Consider the following 18,116-nt stretch of genomic DNA (forward strand, 5'->3'; position numbering starts at 1 on the left):
CAAATTCAGCAATCTTGAGGCCCCCAACAAATCATAAGGCTCCCAACAAGACAAATTCAGCAGTCATAAGGCACATAAATAGACAGCATTTCACATAAATAGGCAGAATGCCCCCTTAATATGGTAGCCCCCAAGTTAGGTAGTGAGTGACAGAGACCCCCAGGTTAGCTAGTGAGTGACAGGCGCCTCCAGTTAGGTAGTGAGTGACAGGGACCCCGATAGTGAGTGCCAGGGAGCCCCTTTAGGGAGTGAGTGAGTGCCAGGGAGCCCCTTTAGGGAGTGAGTGAGTGCCAGGGAGCCCCTTTAGGGAGTGAGTGCCAGGGAGCCCCTTTAGGGAGTGAGTGAGTGCCAGGGAGCCCCTTTAGGGAGTGAGTGCCAGGGAGCCCCTTTAGGGAGTGAGTGAGTGCCAGGGATCCCCTTTAGGGAGTGAGTGACAGGGAGCCCCTTTAGGGAGTGAGTGACAGGGAGCCCCTTTAGGGAGTGAGTGACAGGGAGCCCCTTTAGGGAGTGAGTGACAGGGAGACCCTTTAGGGAGTGAGTGACAGGGAGACCCTTTAGGGAGTGAGTGACAGGGAGACCCTTTAGGGAGTGAGTGACAGGGAGACCCTTTAGGGAGTGAGTGAGTGAGTGAGTGAGTGACAGGGAGACCCTTTAGGGAGTGAGTGAGTGCCAGGGAGACCCTTTAGGGAGTAAGTGAGTGCCAGGGAGCCCCTTTAGGGAGTGAGTGCCAGGAAGCCCCTTTAGGAAGGGAGTGAGTGACAGGGAGCCCCTTTAGGAAGGGAGTGCCAGGGAGCCCCTTTAGGGAGTGAGTGAGTGAGTGACAGGGAGGCCCTTTAGGAAGTGAGTGAGTGACAGGGAGGCCCTTTAGGAAGTGAGTGAGTGCCAGGGAGCCCCTTTAGGGAGTGAGTGACAGGGAGGCCCTTTAGGGAGTGAGTGCCAGGGAGCCCCTTTAGGAAGTGAGTGCCAGGGAGCCCCTTTAGGAAGTGAGTGAGTGCCAGGGAGCCCCTTTAGGGAGTGAGTGACAGGGAGGCCCCCCTCTAGCCGCCGCCGCTCCCCCCCCCTTACCTTGCAGCAGACCTCAGGATCAGCGGCGACCCGACCAGAAAGAGCGGGCGCCGGACGCACCCGCTCGATATGCGGAAGTGATGTCACTTCCACATATCAGTGCGGGTGCTGGGTCCTAGCGCCCGCACGATTGGTCGCCGGCTCGCCGCCTGATCCGGAGGTCTGAGTGACGCAGCGGCGGCGGCTGGAGGGAGCCGCTGAGATCCGTGGCACCCCAGGACAGATTGGGGGCATGTGCCACCCCAAAATAGGGCTAGCGACGCCCCTGCGCCTAACTAACCACCGACAGACAAACATGAAACAGAGGACGCGAGCGCTTGCTTAACGGTTACCTCACCGAGCCTCCAGCAAGCGTTCGTAGCAGACAAGACAGATACACGAAAACAGGAATAAGTGAGAGATAGGATCCACAGCACTAGCGCAAGAGGCTAGTGCGATCCAGGAAGACAGAACAGAAGGATCCACAGCACTAGCGCAAGGAGAGTGCGATCCTGGCAAGAGCGATCAGATAAGATAGCTGGTAGCAACCGCTGCTCCAGCTATACTCCAAGAACAAAGATCAGAACGACTTCCTGTCGACCACCGCTGGGACAGGACAATCGCAACAGACAAACAAAACAGATATGCAATCCTAACTGCACTAGGGAACCTGCCTAGTGCAGTCCCAGGAATTACTCTAGGCTAATCTTCAAACAAAGAGCAAGGCTGACACTCCAAGAGTGTTTCACAGGACTAACCCTTATGACCAGCCCAGGTCTGTGATATCACATGGTATATATAGAGCAAGCCTACAAAGGATGTGGCTAGGCAATCTGCATGACAAACGCATGCAAATTCCTCAGCAGCAGCAAGCTGCAGAACTGACAAAAGGTCTCTCTTCCAGAGACCTGCAGAATGCAGACCTGAACAGTGGTCAAAAGGCAGACATACATTGTACTAGGAATATAGTGTAATAGTGTAAATGTTGTGAGAGCTGAGATAATTGAGCAAATAAAATGTGTCAGTTTTATCTATAGTAGCATTATTTTAAAACTACCGTATATGGGATTGAATTGGAAAAATTGGATACTTTTCATTTTTTCCTTGTATTTCTATAAAAGATCAATATGGGTGAAAGAGGCGCCCTGGTGTGTATAAAATTCTTTAAAAACAAATAAAAACGAAAGAAAGGGTGGTAGCTTACCTCAAATAAAATCTTTGTAACAAAAGGTTTTTATTACTATGCACAGGCAACGCGTTTTACGGGTCTAAGCTCGGGTCCTCAGGCCAATAACAGTGCAAAATGGAAAAACCTCATTAGCATAGGCTCCCTATGCTAATGAGGTTTTTCCATTTGGCACTTTTTTGGCCTGAGGACCCGGGCTTAGACCCGTGAAACGTGTTGCCTGTACTTAATAAAAATCTTTTGTTGTTACAAATATTTTGTTATTTGAGGTAAACTACCTCCCTTTCTTTCATTTTTATTTATTTTTAAAGAATTTTATACACACCAGGGCGCCTCTTTCCCCCATATTGTGCTTATATACCCCCCCGACATATCCTGTTTCAGGGGTTCAGACAGACTGTATGTGGTTCACACCACAGGGGACAACTGTCGATTTTCCTAAGAGAGCGACAGGCGACAGCCACCTGGTCCAGCTGGACCACCCCAAGTGGAATCGGGTTTATGATCTCCACCTGCTTCTTGCCCCTCTGCAACCCTCCTTTGTGAGTAGTTATTATACCACTTATAGACCTTATACTAAAACGTATTACGCTACTGGGCTCCTGTCTCTTTTGTGTTTCCTGTGTCTTTTCTCCAGGGTCTCAAGACACCCCTACCATACCACGTTCTATAAAAGATGTTATAGTAATTCTATAAATTATTTAAAAAAAAAAAATAGTTTATACCGTACTGAAAACACACATTTCCCCACCAAAAGTCTAAATTGTGGTGAAGGTGAAAAAAAAACAAGATACAGATCATTTAGGTGGTAGAAGTAGTGATAAAGTTATGGGTGAATGAAAGGGAGGAACGCTGATAGGGGAATATTGCTTCCCTTAAAGTGATAACAACCAGCGGGCTGAAGTGGTTAAAACAATGCCAGTTGCCTAGCTGTCATGCTGAGCTTTAAGCATTAGTTGTATTTTAGCCAAACACTTGTACGCAGTATGCAGCTAGTGTAGAGACCACAGTCAACGCATCTGATCCGCATGCGCATTTTTAAATCAAACCAAAAAAATCCCCCCAAAACAGCACAATTGCATAGTGGTTAGTGCTCTCGCCTTGCAGCACTGGGTCCCTGGTTCGTATTCCAGTCAGGACAACACCTGCAAGGCGTTTGTATGTTCTCGCTGTTTCTGCATGGGTTTCCTCCGGGCACTCCAGTTTCCTCTCACATGCCAAAAAACATACAGTTAAGTTAATTGGCTTCCCCCTAAAATTGGCCCTAGACTATGATACATGCACTACACGATACATACATACATTCATACATACATACATACATACATACACATATGACTATGGTAGGGACTAGATTGTGAGCCCCTCTGAGGGACAGTTAGTAACACGACAATATACTCTGTACAGCGTTGCTTAATAGGTCAGCCCTATATAAATACTTGCATTTAAAAAAAAAAAGCCTTTAGATACTTACCTTAGTAGATCCAGAGGCTTCTCAGATGCTTCTTTAGCCCAACGCTGGTAGCTGTTACCCTTATCTTCTTCGCATACCTATTCAACAAGCTCTTGTCAAATAGGTTCAGAGGGTCCCAGCGCTGAAACAGGGAACTTGAGGGGGATTGGGGACGCCTCTGGATTATAGAGGCTTCAATCTACTGAGGTAAGTATCTAACTTTCTCTCCTAAACTGCCGTCAGGTACACTGTAAAGTATTAGAGGTAGAGCATCAGCTCAGACATCAGGCAACTGACATGGTTTATTACAGAATGAAGATGGCAGCCTCCACATTCCTCTCACTTCAGGTTCCCTTAAGCCTGGTTTTACACCTGGCCTGTGCTTTTGCAATGCCCTGCCCCAGTCTCATCGCAATGCAGAAATATCAGTCATATAACCCTGCGGCTGACAGAGTCCTATGCATAGTGCCGCACACCCCTCGCCCAGTGACATCCTCCATGCTGGACAGGATGTAGGTCACTGGGATTCCCAGGTTTCTCCGGAGTAGTCCCGTCTCTTCATGAATGCTGCACAGCCCCCCTCCCCCCATTTATAATTCCTCAGTGGCCCATTGACTTACATTACTTCCACTACCACATTACCCCGGAAGTAGAGCGATAATGCACTGTTGACTTTGCGGGCAATGGGTACGTCCAACGCAATGCGACGTGGTAAGTGTGCTAGACCCCATTGCCTTGCATTGCAATTGTGTTACCCTGCAGTAAAAAAAAGGTAACAATGCAGATTTCCACTTAAAGTGTAAAAGGGGCCTTAATGAGCAGGTCATGGAATCACCTTTCCAACTTTTAGGCCCAGTGCACACCAAAACCGCTAGCAGATCCACAAAACGCTAGCGGTTTTTGGTGCGGATTGCAGAGATTTGGCCCAGTGCACACCGAGCGGATTTGGATGCGATCCACCGTCTGCATCCGCCTGTAAATCCGCTTGGCTATTGTATTTCAATGGGCTGGTGCACACCGGCGGTTTGAGGTTTTTATCAAACTGCAAAACGTGCAGCAGGAGGCACGTTTGCGGTTTGGAAAAAAACTCAAACCGCCGGTGTGCACCAGCCTATTTAAATACATTAGCCAAGCGGATTTACAGGCGGATGCGGGCGGCGGATCGCATCCAAATCCGCTCGGTGTGCACTGGGCCTTAGTCTTTCGACTCAAGTAATGCCCTAAAGAAAAAAATTCTGACCTCATCCTCATTTACCAAACCCATCTGAAGCAACCCCATAAGAGGACAAACCAAATACATTTTTCATATCACATAGGAGAAGTATTTGGAGGATGACGTCATGCAGTTCCCCCTGGGACGCCACTTTGTACATTATGCCCATAACCAACACAGATGTTTACAGATGGTAAAACATGACGGTTACAAAGGCCTTAAACTGCTCAAATGAAATCCACAATCATGTGCATGTGGTAATATGCTCAAGAGCGCTTTGAGCAGTCACATCTCCCGCTGTTAAAGCAATTCATAGGCATGTAGCATTCAAGCCTAGTAAAAAGATAAACTGCCAGCAAATGCGAAAGTACAAACATTCCCTATTGAATATGCTTGCAGCACATTTCCTGGCGCGCTTACAGATTAGCATAAAATATGTTCACGCAAGTGCATGGAAAACCGCATACAAGTGCTGATGATCATGTAAACCAGGCATTGAGGGGGTATGAAAACCTATGAAGTGACAACAGTGATGACTGCAAAACCTAACCTGCTCAGAGTTCATTCCTTTTCCAGTAACCCATTTACAATGGTTTGAAAATACTGTATGGCTAATTTGTTTTACCCTCATTTTGTGTTGATTTTGCACAAAGTTCACATTTTCAAACATCCAAAAATGCAATAACGAAGACCAGCAACAAAAACTCCAATCCCCATATTCCTAAAATGTTTCATGAATTAAAATATTTTAGTAATAATTACTACTTTAAGATGCACATTTGCAAACTTTGCACCATTAACCACTTCACTCCCAAGGGTTTTTACCCTAACGAACAAGAGCATTTTTCATCTGTCAGCGCTCCGCCCTTTCATTCGCCATCAACTTTATCACTACTTGTCACTGTATATCTTGCATTTTCAACACCAATTAGGCTTTCTTTGGGTGGTACATTATGCTAAGAATTATTTTATCATAAATGCATTTTAACAGGAATAAAAAAAATAAAAACAATTCAATATTTCTTAGTTTTCAGTCATTATAGTTTTAAAATAAAACATGCTACTGTGAATAAAACTGATGTATTTTATTTGTCCATTTGTCCCGGTTATTACAACGTTTAAATGATGTCCCTAGTACAATGTATGGCGACTATATTTTATTTGGAAATAGAGGTGCTTTTTTCAGTTTTGGGTCCGTCACTTATTACAAGCCCATTTATGCAAACATAATAGTAATATACCCTCGTGAAATACATAATAAAAAAGCCAGGGCTGTGGAGTTAGTACAAAAATCATCCGACTCAGACTCCTCAGTTTATGAAACCTCTGACTCCAGGTACCCAAAATTGCTCTGACTCCTCGACTGACTCCACAGCCCTGAAAAAAATCCATAATGTAACGATTTATACATTTATTTTTTTAAAATGCTGTCTTTTTTTTTTACATGGGTTTTATTTTGGTAACTACTCCATGTCCCTCTCACCTCGGTTTTACTTTAAGTCTGTGAGAAACAGAATGCTTCTTCCCAAGAGAGGCCCTGTAATGCACATGAATGGGAAGTGCATGCTTTTTGTGAGAGAAAATAAAGAGACTGCACATTACACAAAATGTTGTATTAAGATCAAATTTCACTGCAATTTGAATGAAATTGGGTATATCAAATGAAATGGCCATCAGTTTTGACTAGTGACGGGTCTCAGCATATGCATATCATGTGCGTTTCTGTGCATTTTTCAGCAATGCATACATGTGCTTAGGTCCTTAGACTACTCACTAGGAAGGCAGAGACATGATCTGGCACAGTGTACAGTGCCTCAAATCCAGACCTTTTGTTTTCTTAAATTGGGCATTAACGTATATGCCTGACAAAAGCATAAAGGGAGATTCCAATTAAACATTGAGCCCAGCTTAAAGGACACCTGAACCGAGAGTGATAAGGAGGATGACCTATTTCCTTTTAGGCAATGCAGATTGCCTGGCTGTCCTGCTGTGCCTCTTATTCTAAGGCTGTGTTCCCATTAGAGCGGAGAACAGACATTTTTTGTCCGTTTCCGCTCATGGCTAAATGGACAGTGAACATCTCCTATTTTATAAATAGGAGCCATTCACACTTGTCACACAGCAATGGATCCGCATGTTCCGTTGCAGTAAGCGGACCACACTTCTGTGCTGTCCGCAATAATCCCAGGCAGACTGATGCGTTCCCCCATATAGCCTATAAGGGAGTGCGTCTGCCCCAGGCTCCAGTCGGACCATCGGAGAGGGCACAATACTGTCCACTTCCGCTGGCTGCACATGGTCCGGCAACAAGCGGGAACAGAGCCTAATACTCTTGGCCATAGACCCTGAACAAACATGTAGATGAGGTGCTCTGACTTTAGTTGGACTAGATTAGCCACATGCTTGTTTCACTATTGCAGCCAAAGAGATTAGCAGGCCTGCCAGGCAACCGGTATTGTTTAAAAGGAAATAGGTCAGCCACCATATCCTACTTTGTTCAGATGTATTTTTAAGGGTATATTCACTTTAGACGAGCTGCTTTTGTAAAAAAAAAAAAAAAAAAAAAAAAAAATTAGAGGATCCCACAAGAAAAAAATTGCCTAACCCAGTCTGTAAGAGGGTCAGAGCTATCATATCTATTTTAAGTGATAGGTGCATTGGGAAAAAATGCAGTGTAAATTACCTCTTTGACAAAGATATTTTATGCATTCATGCGTATGCATTTTAAAATGTAAAGTTTCTAATCCTATTGCTCCTTTAAAGCAGAGAAGTGTCGGCATTTGACTAAAAATGTCTTTATGTATTTCAGATTATAATAAAATATATGCAGTTAAACTTTAAATCTATTCCTGACAAAAACAAAAGAAAATATGGAACTTTAGAGACCAAACACTTGATTCCCCTCAGTTCTTTACCTGTGAAAGCGTTTGTGGCCTGAAAACCAGCTTCCTGCATACTGCTCTTCCAGCAAAGGTGAACGTTCAACCTTAACCTGTCCTTGCCAGAGATGACGGGTGGGCAGGAAACTGTCAAGTCACTTCCATTTTAGTCAGTGTCCATCACTTTCTGTCTCTCCAAGCATACAGTTTGTCTGCTTTGAGCCACACGCCCCAAGTGGCTGTTGCAATGGAGCAATGCAGAGTTCTTCTTTAGATGGATTTAAGATTGGTTACCCATCCAACCAAAAATAGGACGCCATGATGGAAAAAAAAATAGATTTAAGAGCTGGATATCACAGAGATGATTCAGTATTATCCTTTCCCAATAGTATTCCCATCAGTCCAGTGTAGCCTTGATCTTGCAGGGTTTGTCTACTGCTGACTTTAGGATGTTTCTGGCCTTCACTTGCTTCAGTTTCCCAAGTCCCTCAGGCATGCAAACTAAGATGAGAAAAGAAATGCGGAGATTAGGTTACCCAGTGGTCTCTGCCAACACTGAAGAGAACAAAAGCAGAAAAAAAAAGAAAACCCTCTAGAAATGGTGGTTGACATAAGAAGGGATTTTCAAAAGGTAAATATCACAATTTTGTCGAGATGCTAAGTGTGACCACACATCACTTTGAAATGTAAATCTCATCATGCGCTTGGAGTTGCATATCACCCCCTGAGCGTTGTTTATCTTTTTACTTCAAAGCAATAGTTACTAGAGATCGAAGGGACAGAGGGAGAGGTGGGGGCGAAACAACAACAGGATGGCAATTAAATGGAGGCTAGAAGAACCATGGTTAGATTGCTTCCTATCTGCTAATTAATAAACTGTGCAGTATCTCCTGGATGTGTTGTATATTTACATGGACATGAAACACTGATCTCACAACAAAACTGTATAATATAAAATGAGATAAAAGATAAACACATGCTGGTTCCTGTTAGAGATCCACATATTACAGAATAATGCATGTATTTGTATATTACAGAAGAGCTCGTCTTCCTATGAGAGTGCAATTACGTAAAACAATTCAGTGACTAACTGCATTTACAAACAAGAGTTGAATTTACCAATAAAGGCAATCCTGTACTGGACTGATGTACACCTATCTGGTGTTAAGAGTAGGGAAAAATGACACAGAAATAAAGCACAGAGACTGCAGGAGCTGTAATGGTGCAGTAAATCAATTCAAGAGCAACAGAAAAGAGGGAGTAGTACTCACAAAAATCAGCTTGCAACAAGGGCAACCAACTAAGTAAGCAGGTGGAGAGGACACTGGGTCAAAGATGAAAAGTTTAACACTGGTGACACATTTTGTGGGCTCTTACCCACTTCCTACATGCAAATATTCCTGCCAAAGTAACTAAACTGAACTTTGAGCACCCTTCAAGGGTTTGGGGTTCAGCTTAGTTGTTACTTTGGCACAATTATTGAGCTGAGATAGGTTGGGGTGTAGCGACACCCTAAAGAAAAGGACACAGAAACAAGAGATGCGGGAGCCCAAATAGCATTGTACGTTCATATAAAAATGAACAAATCTAAAAAGGCTACTCACAAAGATAGGTTGCAGAGGGGCAACCGACCACTTGGGGCAGGCAATGAACCCGAGGCGCCTTACTGTATGTCTTTTGGCTCAACTTTATTGGCCTGAGGAAGTGGGCTTGCACCTGTGAAACACGTTACCTGTGCATTAATAAACCTCTCTGTACCAAAAGATTGTCGACTTTTGAGTTAAGCCACCTCATTCCTTTATTTGAATTTAAGTATTGGTTTTAACTCAATTGTATATATGACTAGTCGCCTCTTTTCCCCAATTGCATTGGGCTGAGGAAGTGGGCAAAAGCCCACGAAACGCGTCGTCTGTAGTAAATAAATTTTGTCTTTAACGCTTTGTCATCTTTGGCGGAAAGCCACCTCTTCCATTATATATTTGATGTGCTTTTAATAAAGTTGTGTTTCCATCTTGGGTGCCTCTTATGCCCTTTTGTGTATCTATTGATAAGGCTATACAATAAAGGGGGAAGGGCATAGCATTCTATATTCAGTAGGTCCCCATACATTGTGAACCACTGAAGGTTTGTAAAGCCCATTTTATGCAGGCTTGACATCAGTTATTCCAGGTATACAGCAGTCCACTACAGGAGATTATTAAACTCTTAAATTGAACTTTGCTCCGATCACATTATTCTAATAAAAATACATGTCTAGTAACATCTGCACAGCCTCTACCTATTGCATTGTCATTCTGCATTGACATTTTTCAAATTCCAGTTTCAGATTTTGGAGGGAGAGTTCCAATGATTTCTAAAAAGCCTAGATAATACTATTGCAACTAAAATCCGGAATGAATATAAAAATGTTAATGCCCACAGAAGACACACAAAAAAATATTAAATATAAGGCAAAAGTAGAACCACTGACGTTAAGAAATATTTGCGCTCTAGGTTTATAAGAAAATCGAGTTTATTTTTAGAAAGTTTTCATCAAAAGAAGGAAATACAAGTAAAAAGATCCCTTTGGGCAATGTAGGCATACAGTCCCTGCAACATATTAATCAATCTGCCTTGCTCCATCACCCAGTGCTTGATCAAAGCCTGGGCTGTCATTTAACAAGGGAGATTACATACTGAAAATGTATAGCAGGGCATAGAGGGCTGGAAAGCCAAGGGAAGACAAATGACTTGAATCTGAGCACTGAAGCACAGCTCTTTATGCGCACATAACTGACACCTACATTACAGCATATCACAGAATTCAAAGTTCCATCTGTATATTAGAGGAAGTTTTATATATACAGAAGCAGAGGCGTGCACCAATGTCCTCTAAACAAATCTTGCCTTTTAATCCTCCATATCAAATCCATGCAATAGGGTAAACATCAGTGTACACGTAGATATATGTCATACATACTGATTGTGGTGGTGGTGATCTGGTGGGTGCCCAGGGTGTGAAAAGGTCGGCAACGGCCGTTTCGCGTCCAACAGGACGCTTGGTCATGCTGCGTTCCACATTGTGAATGCTCGGCGAACCTCCGGGATATCGCGGGGAGTAGCCCCGCCTCTTCCGGGGGAATCGTCTGCATCACCAGGAGTTCATTTGACCCAGAGGGGAAGCACTTCCGGTATCAGTCCGAGAAATGGCGCTCATGCGCACGCGTAATGCATCCAAATAGACGCATGAAGTGGTTGCAATAAGCCACCCCTAGATGGAGACAACTTGTGTCCATCATCTACTTGTGCGCCCAAACGGACGCAATGGACATGTTAAATTACGCATGCCCATCCATTCCCAACGAACTGGGACCACAGCGCCCTCCCCAGGTAGTCAAACAAAGTGGCTCTAATGTGCAATATAGTTATTAAAACAAAGCACCTTTAAAAACAAGAAGCTGGACAGCCAATCAAGAAAAAGAAGACTGGATGTCCACTACACTATTTAAACGCTCTCTACAGGACAGATTGTGGACAAAAAACTTAAACGTACAATAATAGATGAATAAGTACTTGATCGCACTGGGGCGTCCACCGACATACGTTCCTCATCATCATAAGACGTGGGGAGCCAAAAAAGAAGAAAAATATCTCTTCGTGAATTAAACGAAGGGATACGGCCCAAAACAAGGGGGGGAGGAAATCACTCCAAGAGACCCACATCACTTGGGGAAAATTTTGCCCAATGTATAGTCACCATAGACTCCTCATATCGATAGGTGTAATATGGTTCGGGTCAATAAGGGCCAACCCTGTCAATGAACACCCCCATGCGATCAATCACAGGACAGCACCTAAAACCAGCAAGGGACGGAAGCTAAAATACGCATAAGCCCAGAACATTGATACAAACATTTGAAACATCTTCATCAACCGACATGGAAAAGTCATGGATCCAACATACATGAAAGTTCAACCCTGTCGTTAAGACCCAAAGGGCCCATCGCATCAGTTTGTAGTATAATCCAAGTTTATCTTCTCAAAAGTAACAATTCTCTGTTTCCCCCTCTTCTAGGCCTCTCAAACTTTTCCAAGGCTATAAACCTCACGTTATTACATTCGCCCCCATGAGCCTCATTCATGTGGGTATATAGCCTGGTACAGCCTTTCCCAGACCTCATCACACTCAAGTGTTCACCGATTCTAACTTTAAGGGGGTGAGTTGTTTGGCCATGGCGAATGTAATAACGTGAGGTTTATAGCCTTGGAAAAGGTTGAGAGGCCTAGTTGAAGCTCGCAGAAGAAGTCCGTAGTGGCCGGCGTGCATGAGGGCAGCATACCCTGGAAGCATCTCCCAGTCGGGATTAAGAAAACCGGAGGGATGGTAGAACGCTCAGTCGCAAAACCAAGAGGGACCAAATGGTGTTTTACAGCGAGTCTCGCACATGCGGGTGAAGAAACACTGCATATGACACAAATACCCTGAAGCTTGGTGAGATCTATCCATTACTTACTCCGCTTTTTAAGGCTGAATAGTTACTGCCATCAACCAACCAATGTGCTTCTCTCTCCCTGCCACCTGAAGATACCGTGGTCTGTGTGTATTGCCAGTACCGGTGTGAGGGTGATTGAATTGGTTTTTGGTTGTGAATGTGATGTTTTGAGGCGCTCCACTACTTATATTTTAAATGGTTTTAGGTGTATTTTTTGATCGTTCTTTCTATTACGCATCCCAATAAAGATTTCAACCCTCTGAGAGATGGCACCCGATTTTTGTTCTCCGATAGAAGCTGCATCACATACATTAAGGAAAACTTAAACAAAACTAGTGTGAAAGTGGGGCAGACATCCATATCAGGGATTGGTGCCCGTGGAGCTAAACTGGTGCAACAGTGAAGTAGTTGCCAACCTCCCTTAGGCTGGGGTCACACTTATCCGCTCAGAAAAGCATCTGTTTTCGGAAATGTGCATTTGTGGTTTTCCTGGTGAGTTTTTAGTGCATTTGCATTTTGCAGTTTTAATAAATATTCATATTGGTCAAGTGAAAAAATAAGGTGGCAGAGGAGGCTGGCAAGAGCGATCAGCCTGGAGGAAGCCCAAGGTATGTTTATTTTTTTCATTTTCTGTCTCAGGTTTACTTTAAAGAGACTCTGCAACAAAATTTTCAGCCTTATTTCTTCTATTCTAAAGGTTCCTACACCTGTTCTAATGTGCTCTGGCTTACTGCAGCCTTTCCTAGTTGCACAGTGGCTGTGTTATCTCTGTTATATAATCCAATCTGTCTTCTGTCTGCTTTGTCGGGCTCAGGCACTCAGGCTGGAATGTGCTGCACTGCTTGTGATAGGATATAAGCTATACACACCCTCTCCAGGCCCCCTCCAAGCTCTGTATGACTCACACACTGAGCTACTCTCAGACTATCACATGCTGTTAGAAGCCATGTCTTGTTTGTAAACACTGCCTAAAACTGGCAATTACAAGCCAGGATTGCAGCAGGGAGTGGCAGAAAAAGCACAGAAGGGCCCAGGAGAACATAATGAATAGAATGGTATGCTTTTTATTGTAAGATTCTCTTTAAGTGCTCTATGAAACTCACATCCTGGAACTTTTAGGAGGACAAATTAGGACTTGAGTCGCATCAAAGAATCTTAACTGGTTAATGACACAAACTGGGAAGGCACAAAGTTTTGAAAAACAGTTCATTTCGGCGCACGGTGCTGCGTGCCGAAGCTGGGCGTTGTCATTGCAGCAATGCTATGCTGCGCACCCCGCATAACGGTAATCCAGGGATCCAGACCCTGAATTCCATCTCCCTCTGAGCTGCTACAACTCGGAGGGGTAATAGTATTTAACGTCGCCGGGGAGTTAAGCGGCAGCAGGTAAAGACGTCATTCGGCTCGCCCTGTGCCGGACGCTGGAATAAGATGTAATCCATAGTTTTGTGCCCTGCACATCTGTGCCTTTATTTTATTTTTTTTTTATTTATTTTTTTTAAATATCTTCCTGTTGAGCTGACCGTGCAATTTTATTGGAGAGACAGCAATGCGAATATATCCAAATCCATCAATACCCACATGAGATAGCCAAGAGGAGCTGGGCAGGAGCAGCTGTAAGTCACGTGACCCCCACCTGCCTTCCTCCACAAGTGGGAGGTACTCTTCGTGGCTAGTGCCGCAGCACTACAGATGAGCAGATATATCTAACCATTCCTGATAAGTGCATAAAGCAGGTTTTAGATGACATCTCTAATTATTGTTCGGTTATCACTACACAATGTCTGGGTCTCATTGTCCAGTCAGCAGGCTGGTAGGGCCAATGCCCATTTTATGCTTCCTAATAGAATATGCACTAGATTAGATGAAATACATATGCCCAAACCGTTTTTTTTTCTTTGGCGCTATACTACCTGGATCAATGGGGACTGGGTGGCACAAAATTAAATTTTTTTGTTAGAGATTACATTTCACATGCATTTCCACGACCTGTCTTCCAGACGTTCAGCTTTAACCCATTAGCAGCTTCAAAAATGATTTGATTTGAGAAAAGTGTACAGCTTTTGACCTCAGTCAGCAGAATTCGTGCTGTAATCATCTTGGAATGCTTTAATCTCCCCTTGCTAACATAAAATACAGAAACTGAAAGCAGAAGTCTCCTATTATTGTCTCACACTGCCCCCTAGTGACAAGTAGCCATGAATACACACTACAGCAGTACTAATTAGACGCTAGGAAAGCTAAAAAAAAAATTTGCTAAAATTAATTGGCCTGGAGCACTTGCAAGCCTCTAAATAAATTGGCTGCTAAAGGGTTAAGAAGTGCGGGAAACAAAGACCTTTAATACTTGTGGGAGGAATGAACATTAAACTACAATTTTATAAACACACCAGGTGTTCTTTTTAATCTGTTATCCTCTATCCACAATCGCACCATTTCACTGCGTAGCACATATAACTTCATGTCAGGCTGACAGTAGATGATCTTTTAATGGCAGCTGACAAGAGAAACAATGAGCCAAATAAGGATGACAGACAATGGCCTCGATTCATCATTGTCTTTGAGATAACTTTTTCCAGTTTGTTAAATTACCGAATTCGAAGTTTAGCGATTTCTAGTTGTATTCATCAAGGTTTTTCGGCATTCGGTGTGAATTCGATAACAATTCGGTAACCATTCGGTAACGTGTCGATATTTCCATTTTACAGCGGTAATTTAACACAAGGCCATAAGATTCCCATGGAATTGTGGGTAAAAGGCAGTCCTTTGAGCACTACGTAGCAACATTCTGAATAGGGCTTAACACCTGGACCAGGATTCTGGAAGTGGTTGGGACAATCCCACAATTTGATAGGAGCCTTTTCTAAAAAATTATAGTGCAGCTAGCAAAATTAGTTAACCCTGGCACTGCCTGTGTTCTCTTACAAGATGATTTAAGAGAAATGCAGATGTTGTGTTATAGCAAATAAATCTATTCTCTTACAAATGTATATGGTTGCAGACCTTATTCTTGCCCTTCTGCGCCTTTGAATCACTCTCAGCTGACATAACCACTTCAAATGGCTCCATCTTCTCTGTCAGCAATGATCTGACAGGAATAACGACAGCAGTGAAGGAGATAACTAATCCTAAATGTAACGCTAAACCACGCCCACTTTCTTTTTCATGAATTGCACTTTCTTCCGTTTTAGCGAATCGTTACCGAATCGTTAACGAATGTTCGCTAACAGCTGTAGATAACTTTGATGAATCCTGAAATGAAGTTAACAAATTCGGTATTTTACCAAACTGTTAACAAATTTGCTAAGTGTTGATGAATCGAGGCCAATGTGTTAGAAACAGGTTGTGTTTAGGCAGGGCACTAGCGGTCATGCACAGTTCAGAAATATGCCAAAATTGAAGCCTACCTACAGTGGGTTGCAAAAGTATTCGGCCCCCTGGAAGTTTTCCACATTTTGTCACATTACTGCCACAAACATGCATCAATTTTATTGGAATTCCACGTGAAAGACCAATACAAAGTTGTGTACATGGGAGAAGTGGAACGAAAATCATTCATCATTCCAAACATTTTTTACACATAAATAACTGCAAAGTGGGGTGTGCGTTATTATTCGTCCCCCTGAGTCAATGCTTTGTAGAACCACCTTTTGCTGCAATTACAGCTGCCAGTCTTTTAGGCTATGTCTCTACCAGCTTTGCACATCTAGAGACTGAAATCCTTGCCCATTCTTCTTTGCAAAACAGCTCCAGCTCAGTCAGATTAGATGAACTGCGTTTGTGAACAGCAGTTTTCAGATCTTGCCACAGATTCTCGATTGGACATAGATCTGGACTTTGACTGGGCCATTCTAACACATAGATATGTTTTATTTTAAACCATTCCATTGTTGCCCTGGCTTTATGTTTAGGGTCATTGTGCTGCTGGAAGGTGAACCTCCGCCCCAGTCTCAAGTCTTTTGCAGTCTCCAAGAGGTTTTTTTCCAAGTTTGCCCTGTATTTATTTGGCTCCATCCATCTTCCCATCAACTCTGACCAGCTTCCCTGTCCCTGCTGAAGAGATGCACCCCCCGAGCATGATGCTACCACCACCATATTTGACAGTGGGGATGGTGTGTTCAGAGTGATGTGCAGTGTTCGTTTTCCGCCACACATAGCGTTTTGCATTTTGGCCAAAAAGTTCCATTTTGGTCTCATCTGACCAGAACACCTTCTTCCACATGGTTGCTGTGTCCCCCACATGGCTTGAGGCAAACTGAAAACGAGACTTCTTATGCTTTCTGTTAACAATGCCTTTCTTCTTGCCACTCTTCCATAAAGGCCAACTTTGTACAGTGCATGACTAAAAGTTGTCCTATGGACAGAGTCTCCCACCTGAGCTGTACAGGGGGTGCAGAATTATTAGGCAAATTAGTATTTTGACCACATCATCCTCTTTATGCATGTTGTCTTACTCCAAGCTGCATAGGCTCGAAAGCCTACTACCAATTAAGCATATTAGGTGATGTGCATCTCTGTAATGAGAAGGGGTGTGGTCTAATGACATCAACACCCTATATCAGGTGTGCATAATTATTGGGCAACTTCCTTTCCTTTGGCAAAATGGGTCAAAAGAAGGACTTGACAGGCTCAGAAAATTCAAAAATAGTGAGATATCGTGCAAAGGGATGCAGCACTCATAAAATTGCAAAGCTTCTGAAGCGTGATCATCGAACAATCAAGCGTTTCATTCGAAATAGTCAACAGGGTCGCAAGAAGCGTGTGGAAAAAACAAGGCACAAAATAACTGCCCATGAACTGAGAAAAGTCAAGCGTGCAGCTGCCAAGATGTCATTCGTCACCAGTTTGGCCATATTTCAGAGCTGCAACATCACTGGAGTGCCCAAAAGCACAAGGTGTGCAATACTCAGAGACATGGCCAAGATAAGAAAGGCTGAAAGACGACCACCACTGAACAAGACACAAGCTGAAACGTCAAGACTGGGCCAAGAAATATCTCAAGACTGATTTTTCTAAGGATTTATGGACTGATGAAATGAGAGTGAGCCTTGATGGGCCAGATGGATGGGCCCGTGGCTGGATTGGTAAAGGGCAGAGAGCTCCAGTCCGACTCAGACGCCAGCAAGGTGGAGGTGGAGTACTGGTTTGGGCTGGTATCATCAAAGATGAGCTTGTGGGGCCTTTTCGGGTTGAGGATGGAGTCAAGCTCAACTCCCAGTCCTACTGCCAGTTTCTGGAAGACACCTTCTTCAAGCAGTGGTACAGGAAGAAGTCTGCATCCTTCAAGAAAAACATGATTTTCATGCAGGACAATGCTCCATCACACGCATCCAAGTACTCCACAGCGTGGCTGGCAAGAAAGGGTATAAAAGAAGAAAAACTAATGACATGGCCTCCTTGTTCACCTGATCTGAACCCCATTGAGAACCTGTGGTCCATCATAAAATGTGAGACTTACAAGGAGGGAAAACAGTACACCTCTCTGAACAGTGTCTGGGAGGCTGTGGTTGCTGCTGCACGCAATGTTGATGGTGAACAGATCAAAACACTGACAGAATCCATGGATGGCAGGCTTTTGAGTGTCCTTGCAAAGAAAGGTGGCTATATTGGTCACTGATTTGTTTTTGTTTTGTTTTTGAATGTCAGAAATGTATATTTGTAAATGTTGAAATGTTATATTGGTTTCACTGGTAAAAATAAATAATTGAAATGGGTATATATTTGTTTTTTGTTAAGTTGCCTAATAATTATGTACAGTAATAGTCACCTGCACACACAGAAATCCCCCTAAATAGCACTACTTTCAAAAATATTCAGCTTTGATATTAATGAGTTTTTTGGGTTCATTGAGAACATGGTTGTTGTTGAA

At 43.4% G+C, this 18,116-nt stretch overlaps 1 protein-coding gene across 1 annotated transcript in view; it reads right to left on the reverse strand.

The window, feature by feature from the left end:
- The window catches only part of LDLRAD4 (low density lipoprotein receptor class A domain containing 4), a 404,941-nt gene that overhangs the window by 228,515 nt on the left and 158,310 nt on the right, over nucleotides 1-18,116 (reverse strand). The window contains exon 3 of the mRNA XM_068237123.1: nucleotides 7,812-8,276. Within this exon, the coding sequence (XP_068093224.1) occupies nucleotides 7,812-7,851 (40 nt within the window). The 5' untranslated portion in view covers nucleotides 7,852-8,276. The remainder of the gene's footprint in view (nucleotides 1-7,811; nucleotides 8,277-18,116) is intronic.

Source organism: Hyperolius riggenbachi, chromosome 5, assembly GCF_040937935.1.
Source record: "Hyperolius riggenbachi isolate aHypRig1 chromosome 5, aHypRig1.pri, whole genome shotgun sequence".
Lineage (NCBI taxonomy): Eukaryota > Metazoa > Chordata > Amphibia > Anura > Hyperoliidae > Hyperolius > Hyperolius riggenbachi.